Source organism: Cygnus olor, chromosome 1 (assembly GCF_009769625.2).
Source record: "Cygnus olor isolate bCygOlo1 chromosome 1, bCygOlo1.pri.v2, whole genome shotgun sequence".
Classification (NCBI taxonomy): Eukaryota; Metazoa; Chordata; class Aves; order Anseriformes; family Anatidae; genus Cygnus; species Cygnus olor.
Window position 1 is genome coordinate 194005354 of NC_049169.1, and position 19563 is coordinate 194024916.

Below are 19563 nucleotides of genomic sequence, written 5' to 3' on the forward strand. Positions count from 1 at the left end.
CTCTAGCATCTTACCAGCGCATGGTTTCTGGAATGGCTTGCTTGAGTTGCTTTGGCAACTCAAATGCCACTGGTAGTTCTTCTACTGATCTGTAGAGAGCCTTGAGGAAATAGTTTCATATTCTCCATCCATTAAATTTTGATAATGATGCATATCTTTCTGTGGAGTGTGCTATGAGATTTAGGGAAAAAATGCTATAGGAGAGTTAAGGTGTTCTTAGTTTTTTACTCAACTTCTGTACTTGATCAAAACTAATACTTGAGTTTTAGGGCAGTAATTTGAAATTATTACCTTTTCTGTTAAACTATCATAAGCATTTCAACAACAAACTAATGAAACAAAATGGGATTCTCTTCCCTCGACCTGCACCACCATGCTAGTGATGATATGAGCTTTTAGACAGATACTCAACCTCCAATGGTGGGCTCACTAAGCATGCCCAAGCAAAATGCCGTCCTCCTTAACCTTTGCCAGTCCATGTTTCACATACATATGCTATCACGGAAGATGAGATAGGAATCAATATTATGGCTGTTTTCCACATCTCCACACCATTTTTTATGAAATCATAGATTCATATAACAATTTGGGTAGGAAGACATCTCTGGGCATCATCTAGTCCAATCTCCCATTCAAAGCAGGGAGAATTTCAAAGTTAGAAATGCTATGAAAAGTCAGATTCTAGAGAAACTCAGTGGTATCTTGGTGAATATTTTGCACAAGCTGCATTCATATCCTTCTGTCTCCAACAGGCATTTCATTTTTAGACCAATTCTAATGATGTATACTTCAGAAATTTAAAAATGTTTTAAAAAATGTTCCTTGTTCTTTAGAGCAGAAATATTATACAAGTAAGAGAAGGGACAGAACAACTCAAATATGTATGGGACTGTAAAGACAAGCCAAAGGAATCATGCTTGATAATCAGCATGCAAAGGAGCAGCTCTGGACATGGTTAGGGAACTGCACAATACAAAGATACCCGATGTAGAAAATAACACAATCTGTCAAAGCTCCAGGACAAACAATACAGCAGGGTGTCATGGAGTGGGAAAAAAAAAAAAAAAGCTGGAAGTGTAACAAAAATGTGTCCCAATTAACAGAAAGTAAAATCTGAGCTTCAAGGTAGAATCCAAGCACCATTCCACTCCAAAAGGGGGAAGCAAATAAACACCAAAATACAGATATATTGCCAAGACAGACTACCTAAACATTATCTTATGAGTATGCAGGTGTATGTGTCCATAGGAAGGGGTGTGGGTGCAAGCTCCAAATGAGGCTGGTCAGGGTGGTATCCCTAGGGCCACAACACTCTCATCCTCTTATTTCTAGCAGCATTTTCTAACTGATGCTTTTCTCTTCATCCTGCCAGGTGCTGAAATTTGTCCCTGAGGCTGGGCATCCTCGAAGGAAAGGCAGAACCAGGAACAACATGGCTTTAGTAGATATACAGTTGGATCACCATGAGCGCTGTGATTGTGTCTGCAGTTCAAGACCACCGCGATAAAACAAAAACAAAACAACAAAAAAAAAAAGAAAAGAGAGAGAAACAGAAACAAAGAAAGAGAGAAAGAAGGAAAGAGAGAAATAAAAAACCCAAGACCCACTAATTGCAGCTTACCAGACATTTACTTTTAAGCGGGATTGCTCCGAGGACCTTTATTCACTAATCATTTGAACTTTGCTATTAGCCTGCCTTTGCAATTAGCAAAAATGGTTAAATGATTGCTGTGTTTCAGCATAGCCATGCTGATTAGTGCCATGGCAGCTAAACAGGTATATCATAGATTTATATATCAGCATCCAAGAATATAGGGTTATGGTTTTCTATAGCTAGATTCTGAGGGTTGAGATTTCAAAAGTTCACTTACAGTCCTTAAGCACACAATAATGCCCACTGATATTGTGGTAATGAAAGACCATTTGTTGCGTTTCTGCACGTCTCTCACTCAGTATTTGCTATACTCAAATTCTGCTGCCATTTCTACCTGACGAACTCTCCTGACTGGCAGTAGGGTTTTGTGGGTATAAATGAAGAGAGAATTTGAGCCTGTATGATTGTAAAATGGTTAACTGAGCTCTGAAAATGAACTTCCCTGTGTTCCCTCCCAGCACAGTGAGATGCAATGAGGAAAATCCATGACTACATGAAATATAACACTAGTAGAGTCAAATCTCACTGTCTGTACTTGAGCAAACCTTGTGCTGAAATTAGTAAATGCTTTGCATAACCTGGGACACTAGTGGTGGTAAGGGGTACAGAGGCTGGTTCTTTTGCCATGATGACTCCACAGGAGCCATCGTCCGTGTGCTTCTGCAAGCACGGAGAGATGGGGCTCCCTTCACATCCCCAAGTAAGTCCCTATGTCCTGGGACTGATTCTGGTCTCTACCCACCTGAACTGGACTCCTGCCACTTTCCCTGAGCAAGTTGCCCAGGAAGGGCCCTCTCTATATGAAAAGCAAGATAGAGCTTCCCCAAGTCCTCCCCTCACTGTATTTGGGAGACTGTTGTGTCTCCCCAAGCAGGCGATGAAATAGGGCACTTGTCTGTTGAAAATATGATTTGTTTTGCAGTTGTGTTACTGGGAAACTAAACTGTGTTTGAGATTTAATTATCGTTATTTGGTTTGTTTTTTTTTTTTGTTTGTTTGTTTTAAATATGGATTATTATATCTTTGTCATGTATCCATTAATCTTAGTTATCTGAGGCTAGTTGTCTCACTTCAGCTATGTGTATTGCCATGGTTAAACTGTTGACAGTGAATTTCTTTTTGATTGCATTTTGCTGAGGCATATTAGCTCATTAAGCAATGTCTGTCTGTCATGGAAAATGTGCATCATTTATTAACTTCCACAAGAATATTAGTATACACCACCTTGTAATAAAATAAGCACTTTAAAAGCTACAGCATAGCTTCCTATGCCTTTTAAAATATTATGAAAGTGCTCTAGATGAAAATATAATAAAACAAAATAAAATAAAATAAAATCTTTCCAAAATAACTTTAAAGGCCTTAAAATGCTGTTCCAAAAGTTGTTCAGTGTAAAACACAGGCAGCTTTAGGTCTATGAAAGAACTGGAGTTCTTACATGAATGTAACAGAGAGAATGGGGTGGCACATTTAATGGCTGAGGTTTTATATTTAATAACAGACATAGACTGCATTGGTTCATCTTGTTCATGTTGCCTCTTGTGTTTCTGCCTCTCTGAAAGAGCAAAGTAGTTTGACAATAGTGTGTCATAATTAGTGAAAACTGGCATGTGCTATAGTATGATACTGAGAGCCTTTAAGGTATGTTTTAGCAATACACAATTTTATGTTTCATAATGTGCAGTAATGTTCAGACTTAGCCTCTCTATCAGCTCAAGTATTTTATAAGTGCTTTTTTATAATTTTAACAAAACTTTACTGAAACATCCCTTAGAAATGTTGTGTTGCTTTTCTTCCTGTACTTTAACATTTAAGACTCAAAATGTGTGGGGTTTTTATTATTATTATTTATATTAATTTTTCCTCTCTGGCTCCCAGACGTCTATTTAAAAATGCTCCCAAATGCTGAGTTGGGAGGTGATTCATCATTTTTCACAGCAATTCATTTTAAAAGAACAACACTGTAACCAAAGACTGGTGCCTTCATTTCTTATTTCAGGGCTGTTTAAAGAAGACTTCATTCTTTTTCTGTCTCTAGCTTTATAACAAGATTGACCCAGACCTTCCATAATTTTCAGCTAATTTGGAAATAAATTTGCATGTCAGACCTTGACAGTACTGATTGTTTTTGAGACGGTGCACTCTCTCTAATGTATATTCCTGACTGAATTGTGCCTGAAGTATGCCTAAGCACTCTAGCCTAATAGTTAGTATCAGTGGTAGGAAGCATCTGTCTCATATAACTTTGTGCCTTGAGTGGTCCTTTGATTCCCACACATCAAGGGAAGATGTGCACCGTGCATCCACTGTGCCTGGCATCTCCAATGCTCCTCTGCTTGCTCACCTGGTCTCTATCCCCACCAACCCTGTCTTGGGAGGTGTTCACACCATCTAATTTTGGGGATCCAGCCTCATCAGACAGCCTGAGTCGCTTCTACAGGCAGCAAGGAGACAGATGCTCTTATGAAGTATGCCATAGACCCCAGACTGAGGTCACCCAGTATGGCAGTTTTCTCTCTCTCTTTTGACTGTGTAGAGAGATTAAAAATCTGATTTGCGCATCTAAAGGAGATATACCAAGGCAGATGGTATGAATACTCATTTTAAAGACTGAAGAGCCAATAGTTTTGCTAACTGAATTAGATGCAGGCAGCAGTGGATGCCAGGATCCAGGAGGAAAATTCAGCTGTAGAAGAGATTGGTATAACAGGGATTATCCTCTTGCTTAATGTTGGGTTTATTTTCTTAAAAAGAGGCTAAACTTGTCATAAAACATAAAATGTTTCTCCTGGGACACTTAGCAATGAATAGAACCACTGACCAGGAGTCACTGCTTCATGCTGCCATCTGCCATAAAGACAGCATGCTCCAGGCCAATGCAGAAGAGTTAAGGATGGGCTTTATGTTGCAGTGAGGGGGAGATAAAGAACATCAACTAAGTAAAACTTCCAAACTCCCTGGCCCCAACCTGCAGTGAACCTGGCAAAATCAAACACCAGCAAAATTTTTTTTATTTATAGCAGAAATTGCAGAGATGTTTTTCCACACCTATTTTTTTTTCTTTTGTCTATGTAATAATTTCTATGTTGTTTACATATTGTTTTAATGTAAAAAGCAATGCTATTAAAAAAAAAAAATCTCGTTCATTTTTATTGGTGGAATTGGGCACCCTAAAATATATACATTTTCAAAGCAAACTCAAATAGATTCTTAATTTCAAAGCCACTTGCTAACTTTTTATTTAGTGTATTCTTCTGGGATAAAGCCTACTTTCTCAAGTGCAATTTATATATATATTTTTTGTTATTTCAGTTAAATGCAGCTTTTGTAGCGGTATTTTTTACTTTATGCAGTATGTAATGTGTCTTATCTTGATGAAAAAAATAAATACTGCTTTTGAAAGAAAAGTGATTTTTTTGAGTGATCATTCAGAATTCAGATGAATTAAAAATGAAATTTACTGGAGGACATTTCCACAACAGGACATCATCCATGCTGTCTTTGAGATTTTTAGTAGTCATTCTCAGGAAGAACATCATGGAAGAACCAAGGTGTGATTTTAGGATAATCAAATTTAAAACTCACTGCAAAGCAGCAGCAGTTTGACAGAGGCACAGCATTTCTGATAAACATTAGGGTGCTCCCCTGGGCTCGGCACTACTCTCAACCCCCATGGGCTTGGCTTGGCTGCAGCAGAGCTATCCTTGCTTGTCCTGCTGAAGCTCAGCTGCTTAATAGCAAAGCAGGCTCCTGCAGGAGTTCTGCATCCCACCCAAACCATGGCTGAGCTGAGCGGCCAATTCCTGCGTGCAGGGCAGCTGGAGGAAGCTGAAGCACTGGGGAGATGGGGAGATGGGGAGATTGGAGCAGATGGGGAGATTTAACCAACCCTGGTGAATTTGGACATTTTCCCCAACTTTGGCAGAAGCAAATTATGTTATGTTGCTTCTGTCTGGAACATAACTTTCATAACATTGATAACCAGCTTTCAATTTAAGATTCTCATGTCAAGCTAAAGTGTGCATTAAGCCTTTGCTGGATCTTGGACTGAATAAGGACATGAAACTGTTGCCATCCTAATTCTCACCAGCTGTCCTTCCTGTCTGACAAGGGGAAATTGGAGATAGCATACAGTCTGGGGACACAGCTTTGCAACCTGTCCTCATGCATGTGCACCTTGTTCTGTATGGTAATGCCACAATGGTATGGTGACAACATTTTTTTTTTTAATTAATATATTAAAAAAAAAAAAAGACACACAGAAGAGACTTCTCCTAACAAAAGAAGCAGTTCTCTTGTGTTCAATGAGCAAGGACATATTTAATGGGTGGAGGAGAATGTTTTTGCCCATCAGAAATGTTCTGAATATCCTGAATATCCTGTACAGACAGCAGCTCAAAAATAGCAAAGTGTGCAAGAATGGCATAAAGCTCCTTCAATCTGGCATTGCTATGTACCTGTATAAGTAATGGCTAGCTAACATTATCAGAATACTCTTGTGCTCACCTGAGTAACAACTTTTATAAATCTGCAACAAAAAAGCAGCTCTCCATCTTTTCAGCTGAAAAAGCATATGGTTCCTGAAGTCATCAGAAACTCACCATTACTTATGTTTTTTAAATAATATATTTTTTAAAAATATTTTTCTTCTCATTTTGGAAGAATCCAGAATCTTCTTTCAGTTAATTTTAAGGTCTGCAACAGCTGTAGAAATACTTTCCTGCAAATTCATTTATGATTTCCCCTGCTCTTTACTGGAGTGCATTGCCCTGTCACTCTGCTGAAATGTGAATTCAACAGATGTCCAATTTGTTCTTATTCTCCCAGGGACTACAGTGCAGAAGCTAATGAAAGTGCAGAAATTAGTATTCTGGTCTCTCATTATAGAAACTATAACTTTGTTTATTGACTGTCTTGGTCAAATCTGCTGAAATATAAAATATTCATAATTTATTTGGTCATTCACTGAGAGGCCTTGAAAAGCTGCCTTAAGTGTTTAAAGAGCAAAGTAGATTTTGCATTTTTTTTCAAAAACTTCTTCACTAAATGGAATTTCCAAACCAGCAAATACTCTGCCATGTATAGTAGGAAGGAAATATTCTAGGTTTTAAACTATCTTCTAAAACTGATTTTCAGACTTGGGCTGAAATTTATTTATAGAGAGGTATAGTTTCAAAACTGAATTTATAAAGCCTTATTTTTGAAATTCATTTTCAAAACCTCATTTATGTGTTGCTTATAGAAAGCTGCTGTAGCACGGACAAGCTTTAATAAAAATGGAAGTAGCTACAAAGTAACAGTGACTGTATTTGATGCTCCAATTTCAAGCTGACAAAGGATTTCTGCTTCAGTTGAAAGAATTTCAGTTTCAAAATTGGTATGAAGAGAAGAGGATAAAGAGAGCTGGCTACCTTTCAAATATTTTGATGTAAAGGGTGGTGACATGACAAAAAGCCCTTAACTTTAATTCATTGTGTTTCTATTAGATAAGTAATAGCAGCAGACAGCTTAATCTTTCTGGTCTGTGTTTGAGTTTGGAGAGTACCATCTTAAGTAGCTGGTGCACTAAGATGAGCTCTCTGCCTCAGTCTGAAATCAGTTTACTCTCACCGAGATGAAGGTGGTCTGGGGAACCATCCTACATATCACTACATTTCTGCCAAATCTTTCTATTCATTGTCATAGTCACAGCTTTTTACCTCTTCACTTCAGCACAGGAAAATAGAAAAAGCAAGCAAAGAAAATACAAATCAGTTTGGTTCGGTATTTCTACTCACAACTCATATATGGAGAAGAGTTCCTCCCCCAAAATGAAGAACCATTATGTGTCGAAGAATCACAGACTGAATGAGGTGAGGAATGGCCATCTGGAGATGGACTTTTCCAACCATCTGCTCAGGAAGGGTCACCTACAGCAGGTTTCCTCAGGACTGTGTCCAGCCAGGTTTTGACTATCTCCAAGGATGGAGACTCCACTCTTATTACCAGACTGTATGTAGAGCACGAATGAGGGAGCAGTTTGCTTCATGAAGTGGGTCCTAAAAACAAGAGAGAGAGAAAATCCTGACAAAGCCTTGGACTTTCACTGAGGGCTGTGGCTCATGGAAGAACTCTACAGTCCATGGTGGCAAGGTCCTTCTGCCTGCCAAGGAGGTCAGGATTTCAAGCTTCTAGCCCCAGAGGAGACACTAGAATCTATCTGGGCAACCTGTGCCAGTGCTCCATCACTGGTGGTTTTACTCAGCTGGGCAGATGAGTTCCACCACTCTCTCACTCCCCCTCCAGAAAGGGAAAAAGTGGAGAAAATACAATGAAAAAGGCTCAAAGGTTGACGTAAGGACAGGGAGATCACTCAGCAATTATTGTCACAGGCAAACAGACTCAGCACAGGGAGATTAATATAATTTATTGCCTATCACCAGTTCACTTGAACAGTGAGGAACTGAAAGCAAACTAAAAACACCTTCCTCCCAACCACCCTCTCCCACCTCCTCCCCGTGAGCACCCCTGGGGAGCGGGCAATGGGGGCTTCGGTCAGTCCATGACACTTCGTCTCTGCTGCTCCTTCACGGTCACTCTCTGCCCCTGCTCCCCGTGGGGTCCCTCCCATGGGATGCCGTCCTTCCCGAACTGAGCCTGTGGGGGCTGCCCACAGGCTGCAGCTCTTCAAGAACTGCTCCCACACGGCTCTGTACCACGGGGTCCATCCCCCAGGAGCAAACTGCTCCAGCACAGGTCCCCCATGGGCGGCAGCTCCCCCCAGAACCCCTGCTCCTGCGTGGGCTCCTCTCCACGGGCTGCAGCTCCGGCCCGGGGCCTGCTCCTGTGGGGGCTCTCCATGGGCCGCAGCCTCCTCCAGGCCACATCCCCCTGCTCCACCGGGGGCTCCTCCACGGGCTGCAGCGTGGAGATCTGCTCCATGTGGGACCCGTGGGCTGCAGGGGGACAGCCTGCTCCACCAGGGGCCTCTCCACGGGCCGCAGGGGAACTTGTGCTGCGTGCCTGGAGCACCTCCTGCCCTCCTGCTGCACTCACCTTGAGGGCTGCAAGGCTGCTTCTCTCTCCTCGTTCTCCCAGCTGCTACAGCACGGCAGTTTGTTTGTTTGTTTGGTTGGTTGGTTGGTTTTAGTTGTTTTTTTTTTTCCTTTTCTTAAATACACCCTCTCAGAGGTGCAAACAACATCACTTATTGGCTCAGCTCTGGCCAGCAGAGCTATCTAACATTGGGCAGCTTCTGGATTCTTCTCACAGAGGCCACTCTGCAGCCCCCTGCTACCAAAACCTTGCCCTGTAAACCCAGTTCAGTCACCTGTACAGAAGAAAAGTGCTTCCTTATGTTCATAGGGAACCTCTTGTGTTCTAGTTTGTGCCCATTGCCTCTTGTCCTGGCCTTGGTTATCACTGAAAACAGCCTGGCTAAGTCCTCTTTGCACCCTCTCTTCGGGTGTTTATAGACACTGATGAGATCCCCCCTGAGCCTCCTTTTCTCCAGGCTGAACAAAACCACCTCTCTCAGACTCTTGTCACAGAAGAGGTGCCCTTTGATCATCTTTGGACTCTTTCTAGTGCGTCCATGACTCTCTTGTACTGGAAGGCTTAAAACTGCACACAGTACTGAAGGTGTGGCCTCACCAGTGCTGAGTAGAAGGGAAGAATCACCTCTCTTGATCTGCTGGTAATACTATGTCCATGTCTCTCTTGTACTGGAGGATACAGAAGGGGGAAGAGGATGAGGCCACCGGTGATGTTTGTGACTGTATGAGTGCCACTTTCTATTTATTTTTTCTGTCTGTTTTGTATGCCCAATTCAGCAGCTGTTAGCAGACCACAGCAAGCCATCACAGGGGAAGCTTTCATAAATTGTGAAAGGATTGGAGATTGCAATATCTCACAGCTTCTAGATAGATTTTCTGCTTAAGCCATGGGAAGGCAAAAAAAGTCTGCCTTTACAGTGGAATATGCAGGCTGGGCTGCAGTGCAACCCCCAGAGTACCTACCCAAACTCAGAGAGTACCTGATGTAAAGGAGGGCTTCATTAAACTGCACCGATCCCCGACAGATGGCGTTCATTACAACCTTTACATCAAAATACCAACCCTTGGATTCTGTTGCTAATTTATTTCAGAAGGTCAAGCAAGGATTTGTGTGCCCTCAAGGAATCGATTGTTATATATATGGTAAGGAAAATGCAGTTTCAGTATTCAAATAACCCCGCATAGGCAAAATGCTGCAATTTTCCTCATTAAACTATACCTGAACACCAATTACACAACCGATTATTAAATGAAGGTAAGCCATATAGACTTCCATGAAAGACTAATTGTTTTTTTTCAATTAAAATGAAAACACTTGGGTCCAAATTAAGATCCTGACAAGAAAATATAAGCAAATTAGCTTTGCTGAGAAATGCAGCTAGTGCATACCTGAAATCTTCAGTATTGAACAATGCAGGCTAAGTCAGCAATTTTAATAATTGAAATGGAAGTATCCCTTAAAACATCCTTCTACAGCAAGCTAATTCAAGGAACAAATGAAAACTAGTCCTTGCATTTTCGTATCACCACTCATCTGTGGCCAACATCAAGTTCTTTTTACTTTATCTGAGTGTATAAGTACTTTTGTCTGACAAGAATTTTAACAAGATATTAGTATTTCACTAAATATTAAGACCTATAGTTTTTGCCCTTCACAGCAGTGCCTACTGAAAAACAGAGACCAAAGAGTACTCCCTGCATACAGCAGAGTTCACTTGGATGTGCAATTGTCTGCATTAAAAAATACTATGTTTAAAAAGGTTTGCATATATGCTACAGGAATTTTCTTGACTCTGTCATGCGTTTTTAGACAGCAAATTCCCTTTAGATTTTGAAATACAATTTTGTATATTCATGTAGGACCCTAATGGATAGTCAAAAATAGCTACGTTAGCAAAGTGACAACTCACCTATAAACCGTGTGACGCATCTGCTAAGTGAACTACCATTCCCATTGACAACTCCTGCTTTTTCCACTGGATTATAACTCTCTAAACTACACAATGTCTTATACCATGTGACAATGGCCTACAGGGGCATATACATAGGCACTCTACAATCATCTGGAATAAAAAAACTACCTGGCATGCTACCTTGGATCAAAGTGAAGGCTAACACACAATATGGAAATTTTGCCTCTGTAAAACCTAAAGCTAAAATGACTATGTGGGCACAGAATAAAATAGGCAAAAAGGTGACTATAAACAAATACACACTGGAAAATAAATAAATAAACAAACAAATAAATAAATGATGTGCTAGGTCTTAGCACATCATTTATTTATTTAACAACATGGAGAAACATGCAACATGGAGAAAACTTGCTGCCTGCTCCAAGACAAATCAATTATCAAGGGCACTTGTCAAGTGCCAAGGACCTTATGAACTTCCTTGTGAGTACAGAGCATCTGACATGATACTGAATAACTGAGAAATTTGCTCCACGAAAGAGTAGAATACATTACATTGTAGACATGGGTTTTTATCCAGTCTTGGAAAAAATTCTTAGTGAATTCTTTATCTGTATTTGGTCCCAAGCAGTTGCTCCTTTTCCATTTTATCCAAAATGGAGCAGTGCTCTGATCAAATGCATCTGATTAATATATCTCTGTATGTATAAAAATATCTATATATGCTTATATATTATATATATATTATATATTGAATTTATATATACACATGTACAAAAGTTTTTTCCAGCTGCTTTAACTGTAAGTTAAAAAACAGTAGGAAAAAGATTAAAACCTACTCCACCAAGATAAAATTTATCAATAGGTAAAAAGAAATATTATTCTACAGATAAATTTTCTTTCTTTCTTTCTTTCTTTCCTTGAAAATGACAACAGGCTTGTAATGCAATTACAATGCAAGACTGGTACCATGCAAGACCATGTTGGAACCATATGGAAGACAGGGAGGTGATAAGTGACAGCCAGCATGGCTTCACTAAGGGCAAATCATGTCTAACTAACTTGGTGACCTTCCACAACAGGGTTATAGAGTTTGTGGATAAAGGAACAATTGATATCATCTACCTTGACTTATGCAAAGCATTTGATACTCTCCAACATGACGTCCTTGTTTCTAAAATGAGGAGTTGTGGATTTGATGGATGGACCACTCAGTGGATGGTGAATTGGCTGGATGGTTTCACTCAAAGTGTTGTGGTCAATGGCTCGATGTCCAAGTAAAGATCTGTAACAAGTGATGTTTCTTAGGGGCTGGTATAAAGACTGATATTATTTAACATATCTTTGTTGGTGACATGGACAGTGGGATTGAGTGATGACACCAAGCTGAGTGGTGCGGTTGACATGTTGGAAAGAAGGGATGCCATCCAAAGGGACCTTGACAGGCTGGAGAAGGGGGTCCATGTGAATGATGAAGTTCAATGAGGCCGAGTAAAAGGTGCTGCATCTGGGCTGAGGCAATCCCAAATATGAATGGGCCACAGCCTCCTCCAGGCCACATCCACCTGCTAGAACTTGGAAAAACTAAAAATAAATGATAGATCACTGAAAAATCCTCCCCCCCTGTCTCTTGGCAAACAAAGCTTTCTGTTCTCTTCTCAGTGACCACTGAACGGTAGGATGCAATTTAAGAAAAAATTTGTGAAAACTGTGGAAAATACATGCTTCCCGTCCATTAATTCTGAACTGTTCAGACAGGCCCAAGCAATGGGCAGTTACAAAATACAATCCAACTAATACAGGAAGGCTGAGTTCCAATAAAGGAATTATTAAAAGACAATGTAAGTGTGGCTGGGAAACCGACCATGTCTGAACCTTGTTTGGACTTAGGAGAAATGGATGTAGTAATGCAGAAGAAACTGTAAGGATTCCTTCTTCCTTTGGGACGGGTGGCAGAATGATTTATCATGCTTGTAGAGTACTAATTTTCTTCAAGCATGAAGTGTCATATATCATGTTATTTGTGGAATGGATCATTACAATTGTTTCTAGACGTTATCCTATTGCAAAACCCCAGCTCCCAAGCTTGGATGGTAAGTCCTAAAAGGGTTTTACATTTGATATGCTGGCCAAATGAGAGGGCAAACCTCTCTGTACAATTCAGAACAACCATGCTTCAGCTAAGCCAAAGTTTTCAGATTGTGCTGAGTATTTATTTGCAGGCATCAGTATGATATCACCACAAGCTAGAAAAACATTCGAAGTCCCTGCATCCAAACAATGAATACAAATCAGGGTTTCACTTTCCCCCATATTCTGGATATGTGGTATTAGTTGGAAAAATAATGAAACTTAGAAACTTCTGTGATACCCTTCCCTCAAATACTCATATTCTGTAGAGGTTTTCCTGAAAGAATGGAAATAAAATCTCACTCAAAACAATTTGTCTGAGAAGAACAGTTGAATTTCACTCAAGGTCATTCCTAACCTGTGGATAGCAGGTGATTTGAAAGCCCTGATTACACCGACTGTCCCTGCAATGACCTTTCTTGGTCATACCTCATTGGCATTGGCCAGTGCTCATTTGTGCAATGAGTGCCAATAAAAACTGCTGGAAAAGGGTGAACTGAGTAGCACTCAGGAAAACTGCAGATATTGCAGATGGAATGACTGACAGTAGGCACTTGCAAGATTTGGAGGTTTAAATTTATTTTTTTTTTTAAGTGACATAGGTGGTCTGATTCTGGGTTCTGAAATGTATATATATGTGTGTGTGTATATATGTAATAATATATATGTAATATATATACATATACATAAACAACCTAAGGTGGGATATTTATTTATTTGTAAACTGTCTAGTCTAGATGATTCCAAATTGTCAGTCACATAAATGAGGCCCAGGGACAAAATGGATATTCAAAATCACCTTTGAAAATCTGCATTTTTGTTGACTCCTACCTAACTATTGAGTTAATTTACTCAATGTTGGGCCCTCTGCAGTGTGTGATGCCGCTCTTCAATGCCTAAGGAAATAATCGAGCAGTACTATAGGGAGGGGACGGGTGACATAAATTTGAGAAGATTTTAGTTTGAGGGAACCTGTTGTGCAATAAGCTTGATGGAACTCTGTAAAGACCAGAAGCTGTGATGAGTAACTCCCCATGACATTTAGGTATCACAGAGGGTAGAACTGATCTTATTAGTTGAGGAATGGGTCAAGTAGCATGCTATAAATTATCCTTTGCCCTCTCCAAAATCTCTGCTTCTTACTGTGCTAAAGAAATCCTAGGTTACAGAGAAACAAATGTTAGAATTAAAGTGCAAGAGAGTTACTGTGGCATCTTATTTCCAGTGCTGTATTTCTTAGTAGCACTGGCAGCATGATAGAGAAGATAGCATTTAATTTAGTGCTGCTTTCAAACTGTAAAGAAACTCTGGATTAATTTTGTTTTTGTCTAGTAAACAAAAATAGTTTCTAGAGCCTAAAAACAGTTTATGCTACAGTTTATTTCTCAAAGCTTTTTTTTTAATTACATACATTAAGCATCTGAAGTGAGCTTAAAAATGTTATATATACAATATTTTTAAGACAGAAACCAGCATAAGCCAGAACAAGCACTTGCAAGAACTGTTCCACAATGAGTAATAAGTAGTATTATACTATTTATATACAGAATATAAAAAGCCTCAAGGATCTCAGGTTAAAAAGATTTTGGATTTAAGGTATAGATTTTAAGAAACAGAGAAGTGCTGGAGGGGTAGAAGGCTGCAAAAGCTGGAAGCTGAGAAGGAAATCATGTAAGCATGATGCTTACATTCAGAAGTAAATTCTTTATCACAAATTTGTTAATTTTAACAATTTGATATTTTAGCTAACAAAAGTCAAGGTTATATTTTCCTGGGAAGGAAGGAAGGAAGGGAGGCAGGGAGGGAGGAAGGAAGGAAGGGAGGCAGGGAGGGAGGAAGGAAGGAAGGGAGGGAGGGAGGGAGGGAGGGAGGAAGGAAGGAAGGAAGGAAGGAAGGAAGGAAGGAAGGAAGGAAGGAAGGAAGGAAGGAAGGAAGGAAAGAAATTTGCTTACAAGGAGAGGAACATACATATCACAAAAAAAAGAAAAGAGATGCATCTGCATGAAACTATAAAATTACATGGAACTGCAATGGCACAAAGTGTGACAATTTTGAACAAGTGTAATTATCCAGGAAGTGCTAAAAACAGAAGTGTTCAGAAAATTATCAGTCTGGCCTGAATACCCTTTTCATAACAGCTTTGTATTCCTGGCAATACTACCTGCAATCAGGAACAATAGCCAGACAAGGCATTAGTGTTATTAATAAAATGTGATCTTTTTTCTTGTTTGAGTGTTCATAGCAAACCATGTAGGCATTTAAATATGTCATTAAGTGTTACCTTCCACCCCTGCTGTCTGAACTGTAAAGAGTGCCAATTTCTCAACAAATTTTCTATGAGTAATGTTGTGATGCAGTCAGCAAAATATTCTTAAAGCTTTACAGTCAGGAGAAATATGCTGTGATTTTTACACTGTCTTTAAAAGAGGTAGAAATCTCAACCAGCTTCCTAGTTGCCAAAAGCATACATTACCATTTTGGATTCTGAGTCAGGGCTCTGCAAAACATACCAGAGAAGAAATACAACCTGAGCAACCCACACCAGGGCTCTCTATAGAACCTACACAACTTTACTACACGCAGGAGAGGTGTTTTTTATTGTCAATAAAAACATGATTTCATTAAGGAGCTTTATCATATGCAACATTACATAAACTATCCTTTATAAAATGCATAAATTCCCATTGAGATCAATTGGGCAAGGGTCCAATTCCCAGACTAGGGATTCTCTATAAGAAACATAATATGTAACAGCAGAAAAGAGTAGTATTTCAAACAGATTATGATTTCTAGTTAGTGTCTGGCATTGCCTCGTGAAAGATCCTGTTTCCTTGCCAAAGTCCAAAGTCATGGTTCACAGCCCAAAATGGTCTGTGAGTGCTCTCTTGACTGTCTGAAGGCTCTTCCATCCCAGAATGATGCTGAGGCAACTCTACCCTGAAGAGAAGGGCATTTTTCAGGGTAGCAGGTCCTAAGTAACAGGAGATCACTTCCCATACTCCCTGAGGGAACAAAATAAATAAATAAATAAATAAATACGTACATACATTTCAGTTATTTAATGCTGCTAGTGGTATTGTGCTTTATCATTTTTATATGCTGGCAACTCCATTATTCTTCTCAAATGGTACATTGATGCATTTCCATTATATATCTACAGAAATCCTACATAAAATTCAGTTTGGTAGAATTATGAGAAATAAAAATATTATGCAGTTGTTCTAAAACTAAAATGGCATCTATGTAAATTTTACAACTTTCAATACTGGTATATTTACTGTGATGAAGTCAACCTTGTCCAGCTGAATAGAAGCTATATTCATCTAAATTTTTTAATGGATGCTATATTTTTATTTAGATCTTTCATCTGTCTGTAGGTACTTCTAGACTTCTGATTCTGTTGATCAAAGTTGTTGCTGTTTGCAGTGTTTTTGTTGTTGTTGTTTGATTTTATTTGTTTGTTTGTTGTTGTTGTTGTTTTATTATTATTATTATCCCCTCTCCCCCCATCATTTGCAGTTTCATCTGCAGTTTCAATTACTATTACCTCTCTCTTTATTTATAGTTTGGATAACACCACTGTACGTCCTTCTAGGCTGCATTTTGGTAATCTCCTGAGGTTTCGTCTCATCATGTCTGTACAGGAGCAGGGTTAGATCTGATGTCTATATACACTGCCTTTTCCCCTCTCTCCTTCTTACAGTCAGCAAAATGAAGAACAAAAACGACTGTGGCACAGGTGGATCATCTAAATGGCAGCAAAGTGTTGACGTTAGAAGTTCTACAACAACAGATGAAGTTTACTTGAACTGGGGTCAAGGAAATTGGTAAAAGATAGTTTTCATTTAATGCAGAGCACAAAGAAAGAACAGATATTTTCATATTACATTTAGACATGCAAGTTTGGAACTTGTATAAACCACAGGATCCCTCTATAGTCAATAAGGTTAAGACTTAGTTGACCAGTTGTAGATGTCCAAAACATAAACATCCACAATTAAACAAATGACAGAAACCTCCCATATATAACCATGGGATAGAAACGTGGCCTGAAGTGGATTTCTACATTTAGTCAAATGAATTGTGCCCTCAAAAATCTTATTTTCCTGCATTGATTTAATCAGGAAACTTACTATTTGTGTTGTAGACCTCTAAAACAAAGTGAAATGAATTCCATTGTGTCAAAGATGCTTGAGAGGTGGGATGAAGTACCCTACGGAGAAAGGTGCATGTGGCTGGAGGTATGTTTCTCTGTTCCTATCTTTTATGGATTTCAGTGGTAAGATATGGCTTCTGCCTTAGACATCTATGTTAAGTAACTGACTAGAAATTAGTCTAGAATCTATCTTTAGACAGTGCAAGCCATTTATTTCATAAATAAGGACAACATTTTATCACAAAATTTTAGTTCTTAAGTCCATATTTAAATTATCATTTCCTCTGTTCTTTCAAAGTTATAGAGTTCACCAAGCTGCTTTTGTTTTCTGTGGAAAGCATATGTTCCCAACACTTATGCCCAAACTGTCTTTATTGTGGATTCAAAATTAAGACTTGGCAGTGCTAGGTTAATGGTTGGACTTGATGTTCTTAGAGGTCTTTTCCGACCTAAATGATTCTATGATTCTATGATTAAGACAAACAATATACAGTGCCAATGTAATCTGACACAGGTGAACAAGCAACAAACTATTGAAAAGAAAATAATGTAAACTAGATACAGTGGTGAATTCTCTGCAAAACTGCAAACATGGTACCTCACCCAGAGGTCAGTGCTAAGGCAGTCTTATTTAGTGTCTTTATCATTGACTTGCAGGCAAAGGAAATGTTAATCCTTAGCAAATCTGTGAATGACACTAAAAAGGAAGGAAAGAAGGAAGGAAGGAAGGAAGGAAGGAAGGAAGGAAGGAAGGAAGGAAGGAAGGAAGGAAGGAAGGAAGGAAGGAAGGAAGGAAAGGACTGTGTGAGAGACTGTAGTGAAGGACCCATTCAGAAGGACCCTGAGAGATTTGAGACTTGGGCCACTAGAAAACACATGGAGTTCAGTAATGAGAAGTATAAAGTTCTGTCACCAACGAAATAACCCTGTGCACTAGTAAATTCACTTTGGCAAGTGAATCTAAGTAGAAGCCATGCCTAAAAAGACAGTGAGTTACAGTCAACACCAGGCTGAACATCGGTCAACCATGTGCTCTCAGTGCGAATAAAGCAAATTTCTTCCTGGGATAACTTAGGGTGAGCATCATCAGCAAAAGAGAAATGTTGTACACCACATTTACCACTGATGAAGCAACACTAGGAATCCTGTGTTTGGTTTTGGCCTCTCTTAGTTCAAGGAAAAAAAAAAAAAAAAAAAAAAAGTGAAGCTGGAGATTGTCCAATGGAGGACTATTAAGATTGTGAGGAACCTAAAGAACATGGCCCATGTGGAAAGAGACCCCTCAGAAAGGGTAAGCCCAGTTATACATAAAAACTGGGAGACAAGAGGCTTGAAAGCAGCCCTACGGAAAGGAATCTGGGGGTTTTTGTTGACAGCAAGCTGAACATGAACCAGCAATGTGCCCTGGCAGCCAGGAGGGCCAACTGTCTCCTGGGTGCATCAAGTATGGCACTGCTAGCTGGGTGAGAAAAGGGATTGTGCCGCTCTGCTCTGTGCTGGTGCAGCCTCACCTCAAGTACTGTGTGCAGTTTTGCATGCCACCGTATAAGGACATAAAGCTGTCAGAGAGCGTCCAAAGGAGGGCTACAAAGATGATGAAGAGTCTAGAGGGCAAGATGCATGAGGAGCAGCTGAGGTCCCCTGGTTTGTTCAGGCCAGAGCAGAGCAGGCTGAGGGGAGGCCTCATGGCGGCCTGCAGCTCCCTCACGAGGGGAGCGGAGGGGCAGGCGCTGAGCTCTGCTCTCTGGGGACAGCGACAGGACCCAAGGGAATGGCGTGGAGCTGGGACAGGGGAAGGTCAGGCTGGGTGTTAGGGAAAGGTTCTTCACTGAGAGGGTGGTCAGGCACTGGGACAGGCTCCCCAGGGAAGCGGTCACAGCACCAAGCATTTGGACAATGCTGTCAGACATATGATCTGATTTTTGGGTGGTCCTGTATGGAGCTGGGTGTTGGACTCAATGACACTTGTGGATCCCTTAAAGCTCAGGATATTCTATGATTCTATGAAAGGCCGAGGAAGATAGGCTTGTTTAGTCTGCTGAAGAAGACACTGATGGATAATCTGATAGCTGTCAGCAACTGCTGGAAGGGGTCTGACAGAGTCAGAAGAGACAATGGTTACACTTCGTGTCTTATGACATTCTGCCTGGACATGAGGAAAATCTGTTCCACTACTACAGCAATGAGGCACTTGCATGGGCTGCCCAGAGAAACTGTAAAATCTCCATCCTTGGAAGCTTTCACGAGTTGGCTCAATAAAGCCGTGCAGCCATGATCTAGTGTCAGCAACAGTCCTACTTTGAGCAAGAGATTAGACAAGAAACCTCCAGAACCTCTTCTGCACCATCTAAGTGACTCCCTAAGACCTCCACTTAGTACTGATGCATAGAAAAAGCAGCAATGACTGAGGAGTTAATTTTCAGAAGTTCTTAGTTAAGTCATTTCAAAACCTTTTAAAAAAACCTTCAAAATTATGAAATTTTAATTATGAAAATGGCAACTAATTTGTATCTTCTTCCTCTTTTTCTTCCTTTCTTCTCCCTAGGACAGATCAATTGATAGATGACACATCAACTGTCATCTTTGATGAGACATCACCAGGTAGAGTCCGTTCGACTGAAGACTCGTGTTTGAACCACATTTCTCAGATGCTCAGCAGTATCCTGGACACCTAGTTGA

At 40.0% G+C, this 19563-nt stretch overlaps 1 protein-coding gene across 6 annotated transcripts in view; it reads left to right on the forward strand.

Moving 5' to 3' along the window:
• Positions 1–5051, forward strand: part of PDGFD (platelet derived growth factor D) — a 144756-nt gene extending 139705 nt beyond the window's left edge. For all 6 annotated transcript variants that reach the window (XM_040544145.1, XM_040544148.1, XM_040544144.1 and 3 more), the window contains one exon: positions 1373–5051. In XM_040544145.1, the coding sequence (XP_040400079.1) occupies positions 1373–1507 (135 nt within the window). In that variant the 3' untranslated portion in view covers positions 1508–5051. The remainder of the gene's footprint in view (positions 1–1372) is intronic.
• Positions 5052–19563: the final 14512 nt, after the last annotated feature.